Source organism: Cryptomeria japonica, chromosome 10, assembly GCF_030272615.1.
Source record: "Cryptomeria japonica chromosome 10, Sugi_1.0, whole genome shotgun sequence".
In the NCBI taxonomy this organism is placed as follows: domain Eukaryota; kingdom Viridiplantae; phylum Streptophyta; class Pinopsida; order Cupressales; family Cupressaceae; genus Cryptomeria; species Cryptomeria japonica.
Genome location: NC_081414.1, coordinates 379585802 through 379597195, shown reverse-complemented (window position 1 = coordinate 379597195; position 11394 = coordinate 379585802). Strand labels below are relative to the sequence as shown.

At 37.1% G+C, this 11394-nt stretch overlaps 1 protein-coding gene across 1 annotated transcript in view; it reads right to left on the bottom strand.

Moving 5' to 3' along the window:
• Positions 1–247: 247 nt before the first annotated feature.
• LOC131075870 (15-cis-zeta-carotene isomerase, chloroplastic) overlaps positions 248–11394 on the bottom strand; it is a 99710-nt gene continuing 88563 nt past the window's right edge. Inside the window, exons 2-4 of the mRNA XM_058012791.2 lie at positions 1602–1748; positions 1057–1266; positions 248–731 (exon numbers count right to left, since the gene is read on the bottom strand). Of these exons, the coding sequence (XP_057868774.2) occupies positions 396–731; positions 1057–1266; positions 1602–1748 (693 nt within the window). The 3' untranslated portion in view covers positions 248–395. The remainder of the gene's footprint in view (positions 732–1056; positions 1267–1601; positions 1749–11394) is intronic.

Here is an 11394-nt window from a genome sequence, read left to right as displayed (position 1 = left end):
TTCAAGGATAGGGAGCATTAACATCTAGACATATTAAATGCATTAAGCTGGAAGGACTATATGATGGTCTAGCAGCAGATATGTCTAGATACAATCCACGGATGCATTGCATTGATAGATAATCGCCAGAATTATACTTTGGAGAGAAAACACGATGCTGCCTATGCTAGTTGTATAGTTCATCAGCATATTATAAGAAAAACCTAGCAAAGTAGAACAGCGTTTCTATAATACACCATCTCAGAGATACAAAGAACCTCAGATACCCATGATTAATAATACTCCAAAATGAATAAGGTCAGAAACATCGGCTTATTAAATTATAGCATACAAATAATAGGTCAGTTTACATTGTAAGGGGGAAAGGCACTATGGATCATTTCAGTGCTGAACGTCTACCAATGAAGGTGATAACTTGCATCCTGCATCAATGGATGACCAACATAAGCACCAAGAGTTAACAGAAGAATAGTCAAATAGGGAACTCGGAGAAATTCTTTGTAGTAATCCTTCGGTAATTTTTGGCGCCTATCAATTATAGCAGCAAAGGGGATAATGCTAGTGCGATTTTTCACGGTCTCAAATGTTTCTCCATAACGTGCAGCCATTCGCCTATCTCCATTCCATACTCCAAAAATGTGATGTGCCATTAGGCCCAATGAAGCCGTCAATACCATAGAGTTTCCCATCCAAAGTGTATGTGCAGCACACCAAATAAACTGCCCAACCATCTAAACAAACACAACTTGAATCAATTGACTATACCAGTCTCTAGTACTATGTGGACATGCGCAAGCTATTTGATTAAGTTCACACTAAAAAATAACCTAAAAATCCCTTCAAGGAGCTCAACTTTGAAATCAACAGCAGCAATATCTCTGAAATCGCTTCTAAACAAAAATCTTAATCTGGTCCACAAACTGTGCATTGCTTGGAAATGATATTCCCAGGCAAAGGATTTAACTTCATGTTATACATGTAAAAATTTTCAAGAGCATCAAGACACAAATCTATAAAATAAAATAGGTGAAAAACTAAGGTGCATATAATACACACCTGAGGATGTCTTGTGATACGCATAATTCCAGTTTCCCATAAATGCATTTTAGGCTTGTCCACTGCTGCTACCTCTAGTAAATTAAATGTAGAAGGATAGAGGAAAAAAAAGGATATAAAAGACAAAATCCAGACGAGTTGATGTACACCAGGTATACTTTGTACTTGCCATAATTGCACTCCATCATATCTGTGATTAATGAAGTATACCTGTTTCACATTTTATCAGCATTGGGGCTACATGAGGTAAAGCATTTTATCAGAATAAGACTTAATTGAGTTTAAAGAATTTGATCTGGAGGTCGAGTTTAGTTAATGGAATCCAAATAGATGTAAATAAAGGTAATTAAATTTATTGGTGATTCTATCTTAGTCATGTTATTTATAATATAGCAGAAAACATCATACAAATAATTTCTTTCTCAACCAAACAAGGCTGAATGTAGATCATAATCTTCTTTGGTTAAAGAACTTTATAAATTTAATTATTTGAAAAAGACCAAGAGAAGCTCAGAATGGACTGAGGAAAAATATCAAGTCTTTACCACTGCACTGACTGCCAAAGGAAGGGATGTTCCTGCAAAAATAACCCGAAATGCTCGCTCTCCAAGCAGTCTTTCACCAGCATCTCTTAAACTGGCCATTCCACTGTGTGCAAACGCAAATATGAAAAGAAGAATTAACAGTGTCACCTGTAAAGGAAAGTGTAAACAAATCAGCAGAAATAATTATGAACTAAAATTCAGAGATTAAGATTACTATTAAAATGACCAGATCTATCTTGTTTGAGCAAGTCAACATCTGTAAATTTTATATTATGTTTAGTTGATTATTTTGAATAAATTAATTAATTAATATCTGCTGATTGAATTTGTTACAGGGTGTTTAACACCACCAGCTGTGTCCAAACAAAAGCATTGAACTTTATAGTACTCCAAATCATAGTGTTGGGACTCATGAGTCTTCATATGGATTAGCAAGTAAAAGTCCAAGGCAAACTCAAATCATAGTGTTGGGACTCATAAGCCCTCACCTGGACTTGTGAGTACAAGTCCAAGTTAAACCCGACGAAGCTAGGACCTTGACTTGCAAACCCACAAAGCCCAGTATCTGGATTTCCAAGTCTGTGCAGAATCTTGAGTCTGCACGGAGTCTGCAAAGACTCACAAATCCTGATGCTAGCTTGGCAAGTCTATAAGGTCAGCACCCACCCCCAAAAAAAGTTCTTTTTAAATGAAAAAAACACATCAATTATAACTCTAAATGCACTAAACTCAAAAAATAAAAATAGAAGTCTAAATGCACTAAAGACTTGTAAACACTCACTTGTCCATTTTGACCTTATTTTAACTTGCCATTTGATTTCAAACTATTTTCACTGTACTTGGTTTTCAGTTTTGTCTTCTAAGCAGCAGAAAAATATTGTGCAAGGAGCTAATATGGATGGACTAATGGTAGATTTGTGCAACAAAAGGGCTGATAGAAGGCCTTGGATTTGAGTTACACATTTCAACTTCCATCTTCAAGCATCAATGTAAGTTGAAAATCTTCATTTTTTTTCTCTTTAATTCTTCTTTATGGTTTTTAGTTTAACTTTCAGACTTTCAGTTTTATACATTTTAAAATTTAAAACATACTAGTTAAATAACTAAAGAAGAAAGTATAACTTAAAACCCTAGTATTTTTCCTTGCATGCATGTTTTTATCTTTCTTCTCCATTTTTTAAGTTTCCTTGCAAATTTTAAAACATACTCAAGTAAAAGAAGAAAGTATAACTTAAAACCCTAATTTTTTTCCTTGTATGCCTATTTTTATCTTTCTTCTCCATATTTTAAGTTTTCTTGCATTTTTTTAGTTTGGTTTCATTCATTTTTTAATCAACCCTAAACATTTTTATTTCTTCTCTCCACAATGTAGGGTTTTCAAATTTTAATATATCTAAACCACAAAGGAAAGATTGCTTGGAAGCATGGCAAATTGGGCACAAAACAAAGAAGTCACGTGTTTTGAATATATTGTGGTGTGGAGTTTCTAGGAGACATTAATAGCTTCAAAATATCACCTTGCCCACATACCTAGATGTGACATTTCTATGCCCAAATGTTGAGCCTGAGATTGTAAGAGAGGTGATAGGACAATTGGAATCCTCTATATATATTATAAACAAAGATTAAGATAAAACCAACGAATAGCTGCATCTTCCACTTCTCCAGTGGGCAAAAGTGGAAGTGGATCAAGTTCTACTAGCCTTGGGTCAAGAATTTGTAATTTAGGGAGCTGGGTTGTCCCACACAGTACTCCTAGTTCCAAAACATCATTGGCAAGCATAAGTTAAAACAAAATGTTGAAACAGGTGTGTCATTGATGATGTGTTTTTTAAACACCTCTAACACAGAATAAAATACCAAGGTATATTATCCTCTCTTTAACAAATCTTCCCAAATGTTGAACTATATGATCAAATGGGATGACTCCAAGGTTTCTACTGTTAGGTCTTGGCGTGTAAATAAGCTCAATGGTTTGATGTGATAACGTTGGAATCACAAGGGGGCTTACATTGTATGCATGAATGTTTGGATATTTGGACATTGTTGGAACTTGATCATCTAATATTGCAATCTTGTGATACTTTCTCTCCTAAACTAATTTGAATTCAAAAAGGACAAAAGGAGGAAGGTTTTAGGAAGACTAATCTAATCCTAGGAATGTAAGAAGTAGTGAATGACTTGGTGAAACTCTACTATGCTTTGACATCAATGAACAACTCCACAAAGTTAGTGCAATCTTCTAAGGTAAATATAAGATGTTCGAATTACCACCAACAACATAAACACCATCAAGGCAATGCATATCAATGTGCTAATAGCAATTGAAGTTAAGCTTGAATAAGGATTCCAGCTGACCACACAAGACAAGTTTACAATCAGCAAACTGCTAAAGTATGGATATGTGAATTCACCATTAATCATCCACAAGATCTTTCATTCAATTCAACAACATTAAAGCAAATGAGAAGTAGAAACCATGCAACATGTTGAATCAACATACGAAACTCACCATAACTTCAATGAAAAACAATATGTCTCTTGCAACAAGATCTTGGCAACAATCTTTACCTTCTCTCCTAATCTACTTCTAATTCCGAATTGCCTTAGCAACTATTCTTCTACTCTTCTAACATTAGCCTTTACAAATGAGAGCATTGAGCCTTATATAGACTTCTCATTACAATTCGATGGCTCAGATTGATTCAAGATCAATGGCCAAGATAATGAGATAAAACCCTAATTAAGGTTTGTTACAACCACCATTACATTGACCAATGAGAGATGAGGATAGGTAAGATAAATAATATTTGATGTAGCACCACATGTCACTTGTTCCATCCTTGAATGAATGCTGACTTGGTACCCTTTGATTGGACGAATGATGACTAGGATGCCACCTCAACTTGCCTTGTAGACTTGATCAATTTGCCTTGAACATTCTTCATGATGTTTGGAATTCCCTATTATACTTTGCATTTCATCCTTATGTTAGGGAATTCCCCTTGAATAAATTCCACCTTAAGGTTCTTTGACTTTGAGATTCCTTGATGTAGTTCCTACTTTATACTATGGAATCCCTGTGCTCATGTCTTGGATTTGTCTTTTCTTCATTTGTTCACCATCATGGTGAAGCTTTCTTCATGTTTAAGCTAGTCCTCATCTTTGCTTTTGTAAATCCTTGTCTTGAAATCCTCTTCCAATCCCTAAAATGTTGATCTTTCTCATTCGCATTTGTGATGTTGTGCTTGCACTATGCTTGTAGAGTCCTTGATATCCCTGCAAGTTGCATCCTCTTTCACCTCAAGCCTTGATCATCATGCTTCCCTTCTGTTGTGACATATTCACACATCGCCCCATTGCAAATGGGGACCCCTGCTTTTTGCTTTCTAGGGTTTGTTTTCTAGGTCTTTTAGGGTTTTGTCTATTAGCCTTTAGCTTTCGAGTGTCGCCAGGGGGATCACTTGGATAGCAGGTTCTGCTTGAGTTAGGTCAAGTTGGTGAGTGATGAAGTCTGGAATGTCCTGATCCTGAAATTTGGCTAAGTCTGGAATGTCCTAATCCTGAAATTTGACTAAGTCTAGAAAACTGAAGAATCCTCCAAAAACTAGATTTTGCAATATAACTCCTAGAGGTCTGAAACCACTCTCAAACATCCTGAAAGTATATATGGAATATAACTTAAAGTATAAGTCACTTATACTTAAATGTTATATTCCATAAAATTATCCTGATGGAGAGTCTAAAAATGTCAAATTTCACTCCTGACCCTTCCAGAGGGTCCAAAGCGAATTTCACTCCTCACCCTTCCAAAGGGTCCAGAGCGAAATTTTCCATATGACATTCTAGTTTAACCCAAACTTAGAACCAACTCGTTCCCAGGGATCTTTGAGGGCAAAACACTTGTTTGGATGGAGAAATGTGAAAATGAAGTCAGGATTTTGGCCAAGATTAGGAATTTCGCTCCTGACCCTTCCAAAGGGTCCAGAGTGAAAATCAACCTAGGACTCATTTCTTGCCTTATTTGGTCAAATTGAAAAGTCTAAGGTATGTTGAAAATGGGCATATTGAAATCTTTAAGGACGTTTGAAGGAGTTAAGGAATGAGTGTTTTAGCCAAGGAAGGAAATTTCGCTCCTGACCCTTCCAAAGGGTCCAGAGCGAAATTCCTTGCAAGCCTATATTTTAAACCTTGCTTGAGCTTAAAACCTTGTTCCTAGGGCGAAGAAAGATGAGAATTTACCTTGCAATAAAGATTGGGTTTGAAAGAATGATGATTTTGGTTTAAAAAGGGAAAATCGCTCCTGACCCTTCCAGAGGGTCCAGGGCGAAATTGAGCAAAATCTATCTTTTCCCTTAGTTTCATGCCAAATCTAGTGTGGATCATGATTAAAGAAGGCCTTAGGAATGACTCCAAATTGCCAATGATTATCAAGATTGAAGGAATTGAGCCCAAATGAGAAAAATTGCTCCTGACCCTTCCAGAGGGTCTAGGGCGAAAATTCTTCAAACACCTATTTTCCCTTGCGAAATCAAGTGAAACTTGGGTTGAACGTGAAAGGGGAAGTGTTTTTTAGCCTTGAAGGTGAATTGAAGTTGAAAGGATGGAGGAACATGCTCAAAACTTGAAAATCGCTCTTGACCCTTTCAAAGGGTCCAGGGCGAAAATCCTAAAACCTATATTTTCCTCCAAAGTTTGAGCAAGGCCAAGCTTAGACATGGGTGTAAAATGACATTTGAATTGCCTTGAAGTTGGGTTGGATTGCTAAGGATGCAAGTTTTGATGCCAAGAGGAAAATTCGCTCCTAACCCTTCCAGAGGGTCCAGGGCAAAATTTCCAAATCCTCCTATTTTCCTTGCATTTCAAGATGAGATTTTGGTTTTCATGACTTGAAGGGGAGTAAGGCAAGATGTTTTATGCCATGGAAGTGATTTGAAGATGAAAGGATTGGAAAATAGGCCTAAAACCTAAAAATCGCTCCTGACCCTTCTAGAGGGTCCAGGGCGAAAATCTCAAAATCCCCTATTTTGCCTTGCAAGAACGAACCAAGCTTGGATGGAGTGAAAGAAGAAGACCTTTGCCTAGCCTTGAGGGGTAGATTCAAGACAAAATGATGAAGAAGTAAGCTCAAGCAAGAAAAATCGCTCCTAACCCTTCTAAAGGGCCCAGGGTGAAATTCACATTTTCACCTAATTTCCTCATAAAAAATTGAAATGCAAGACTTGATTAGGTCAAAACAAGCATAAGCTCGCCTTCTGGGAGATTTTGGAGTGAAAGAAATGAGATATTCAAGACCTAATAGGAAAAATTGCTCCTGACCCTTCCAAAGGGTCCAGGGCGAAAATATCAAAAAATCTATCATTCAACCTTGTTTGATTGAGTCTAAGGCAAATTGCAAGATTGAGAATACAAAGACATGGAAATTTGCAAATATTGGTTGAGAAAATTTCAATTTTATCAAGTGAGCAAGTCTAGACAAGGGGTTCAAACCATCACTTTGGATATTTTGATGCTTAAGGAGGAAACAAGTTTCATTAAGTCTTGATCAAACCTTAATATTCCTAAGCTAGCCCACAATTTTCACTAAATTTGCCAAATTCAAGACATTTGGGAAGCTAAATCAAGTTCGCATGAATTAAGGCCTTTATAATTTAATTAACTAATTTCCAAGCCTTAAAACAAATGAAAAAACCCACCTTTGAAGCCTTGGAATTAATTTTAAAACTTAAAAAATCAAAGTGAGCGCTCAAAATTCATTTCTTTGCTTTTACAAGCAAGTCGGCCTCCTTCTAAAAGGGATTTTATTTTATTTTTGTTTATTTGCTAGGTCGGCCTCATGGTTGATTAGGGTGAGTGCCCTATATAAGAGAGGAGTGTTGTAGCATTTTCAAATCATTCATTCATTATTCCTCTCATGCAAATTTCAAGAGCAGATTGGAGGAGCAAATTCTGGCAGATTGGAGCAAATTTCTTGCTAAGATTGGAGGCTAATTTCCAGAAATTGTTGAGTGGTTGGAGGCTAGTGGAAGGCGAAAAGGCTAATTGAGGCATATTTCATCCAAAAGAAGGCCAGGAATTCAATCTTTTTCCAGCAAATTTTGAGCTTCTTTCTTCCATTTTTTCAAGGTTCATAGTTAGGCATTCAAGGAGGAGGTATGAAGAATCATTTTTCATTTTTTTTGAAGTTCTTATTCAAGACTTATTGTGATTTCATAGCAATTTTGTAAAGTCTAAGTCTTAAAAATCCAATTTCCATTCATAATTAATTTGAAAATGTATAATTCCTGATTTATCATGTCTTTTTCAAATTAATATCTTAAGTTATACCTTTGAAAGGTCTTAATTTTCATGCTTTAAGGTATGATGCTCAAAGACTAATTTTAAGTTTTTGTGTAGGTTTCAAATAACCACCCAAAGCCGGAGGATCTATTACTTAGCAGACTCTCAACAAAGAAGATCAAGCTAGGACAAGGGCGACCTCCTCCCGTCTAGCATCGACAAGGACGGCCTTCTTCGGTCAAGCATCATCAGGAATAACCTCTTCCAATCCAGCATTCCAAGGCGAGGTACATCATCATCCTACACATCAAAGACAAAAGAAGTCAGAGCAAGGGTTCGTTGAAGAAGCAGATAGTTTCAGATGAATTAATTAAAGCTAGCTTCTCAGCATCATCAAATTGGATATCTACCAAGTTGCAAGTATCAGACAAGGTGGCATCCTAGTCATCACTTCTCCAGTCGGGTTGGTCCACCTCAGCATGTCCAAATTCAATGTACCTGACTCATTAAAGGTGGCACAAACTTTGATGTACCTACCCCAGCTATCCATTGGTCGAATATTCCAAAGAAGACGTGTCCAATTAATACAATTATTTCATTGGTCAGAATTGAGTTTGTTGTAACAAACCCTAAATAGGGTTTTCATTGTAGAATCTTGGCTATTGATCTCAAATTGATCTTAGCCATTGAATTGTATTAAGGGCACTAGATAAGCCCCGGCTCTTCATTTGTAAAGGCTAATAGAAAGTAGTTAGTGAATAGTTAGTTAATAGTATAGCAATTAGAGTAGAGTAGAGAGATAAGGCAAAGATTGTTGCCAAGATGTTGTAGAAGGTTTGTAGAACTTCATTTTAGAAATGGTGAAATCTATGGGTTGATTCAACAATTGGCATGGTCTCTATACTTCTCAGTTTTGATTTCATGTTATTAGATGAGTGGAAGAAATGTGTTTGATTGATGGTGAAATTCGTATATCCATACTACTAGCAGTTTCTTGATTGCAGACTTGCCTTGTGTAGTCAACTGGAATCATTCAGCTTAAGCTTAACTTCAATTGTCGCTTCTTCATTGATATGCATCAGCCTGATGGTGTCTATGCCTGTAGTGATGATCTGAACATCATAAAGCTTTCCTCCAAAGATCGCACTAACCTTGTGGAGATGGTCCTGGGATGTCAAAACAAGACTTAGTTAGAATTTCATCAAAGATCAATCATTGCTCCTACATTTCTTAGTATCAGAATTAGATCCTTTCCTCGCCCTCGTCCTTTTTCCTTTTTTTCAAAATCTAAGCCAGTGAAATCCTATGATTCCAACAAAACAGACGTTTAGGTTGTCAAGTGTAAGTCCCCTTGTGATTCTAGCAAAATCACATCATACCATAGAGAGCTTATCCACACGTAGAGATCCTACATACAAAGAACCTTGAAGTCATCCCGATTGATCCTTTTCGCAACATCTTCAACATTCGGAGACTTTATTCAAGAGAGGATAAGGTACCCTTTAGGTATTTTATTCTGTGTTCGCATGTGCATAAAAAACACATCAACACCTTCCTTGTAGCAGACCTGCAAAACAAACAAATATTGAATCAAACACCTATGAAATGAATGAAAGCACCATCAATCTTTCACCACATAAGAATGAGAACTCAATTCCCTTAGGGACTCATGAATCCTTAATTCCTTTTGATCTTTAATAGCTTTGAACTTTTAAGAGAAAATCAAATACCATGGGGACCAATTTCATATTAAGCTAAGGCTTCATCCGTGGGAATTCACTGGTCATAGGGACAAATCAGTTCTTAAAACATTTGCATTACCTTTGTCCATTTCTTCACTTGGTGGAAATTCGATACTGTTGGTGTCTGTCTTATCATCTACCAAACATTAGAATAAGATACCCAAAGGTATTCTATTATCTCCTGAAAAATCATTACTGATTCCAAGGTCTATATGTGCGAACAAGCGACTTTAGTGGGATAGCTAATCGGGTAGTGCTTGCTGAAAATGTCAAGGGGGACGTACGTTTATGAATGTCTTTTCAAGCTTCTGGACTTAGATAGATTTATCAATTTTAGGCTCTTTCTTTTTTTGGATTTTTCGGGATTTAGACTTTCAAAAAGGGAAAAAGGGATAGGGTTTCAGAAAGCTGATCTAATCCTACAAATTCTGGAGACAGTATTAACTGGGTGCTCTCAGGGAACCACACTTTCCTTCGCCACACTGAGGACAACTACACGAAGCGGGTGCAATCTTCAATGGGTTGTGCTTATGATCGAAATATTGGCATGCACAGTGGATAGGCTCAGACTAACTTTGCACTGTAAAATGGAAATCATCCATTTACCAAAAGTATGAGTAGAGATACACCGTTAATTAATACTTATCAAATCCTTCATTCAATTCTAGCAACATGAAAGCAAATCTAAATTAACTTTAACTAATGTGTTGAGGAAATTGAAACCATGCTAATCACTCAAACAATAGATATTACAAAACCTTAAGAGAAAGCGCACATGCAATATATTATTTGAAAATATGACCTTCACGAAACAATATATCAAAAACCTCACCTCCTCCAAATGAGAGGAGGTAGCCTTATATAGGTTTTCAAAAATCAATGAATGGCCGAGATCAAATAGTGATCAAGGGCCCAGATTGAAAGTTATAAACCCTAATTATGGTTTCCCAAGACTCTATCAGTTTGAAAGAATGAGAACATGACAAGTGGCACAGCTGCTATTGTCATTGAGGTGAGTGCCCAGTTTCCCCTTCTGCAGATTCAATGCATCTGGACACGATGAGCCTAACCTCTTCCATAGTAAACTTGGCAGGTTACTAATCTGGATGTCGATGATGTCCAAATCATTAGCACACGTGGCGAGGATGCCTTCCCACTCAACTACTTGGACAAGAAAGTTCTCGTCAATGAGGAGAAAACTTGCAATCCTTGAGAGATCGCCCTTATCAATCATCCCCGAGTCTTTGAAAAAGCTCGACTAAACTTTGGCTCTCATGTTCTCTGCCTGCAGGTGTTTTTCTCGTATACCCTCTTTCTTCCAAATCTCTGATGCTACACGAAACACCTTACTCAAAATTTCTCTGACACTTTCCTCTGTCTCAAAACACTTAGTTTCAGATTGCTTAAGGACTTCAATCCTGGTGACCAAAGCATAATACCAAGTGTTAAAGTCATACCTATCCCCAGCCTGTATGACACCTGCATCTACCAAGCTTCGTTTTGACAAACCTCGGATAACCCTCAATTGTGGAAGTATTTCATCTTGGATTTCTTCAACATCTTCCCAATTTGCAACTGAGTCCTGAATTCGGCTGACCAATGAAGAAGCCGACTCATGTGTTGATACCAAATTTTCTACAAGTATGTCAGCACGTGCCGAAGCATCCGAGGTCGATTCCTTAGCCTGCGTTAATGTGCCCTTCATGTCCTCGTAATCTTTCATTGACTCTTGCTGAAGAGGCTGCGGAGGGGTGACTGGTATCTCGTGGTTG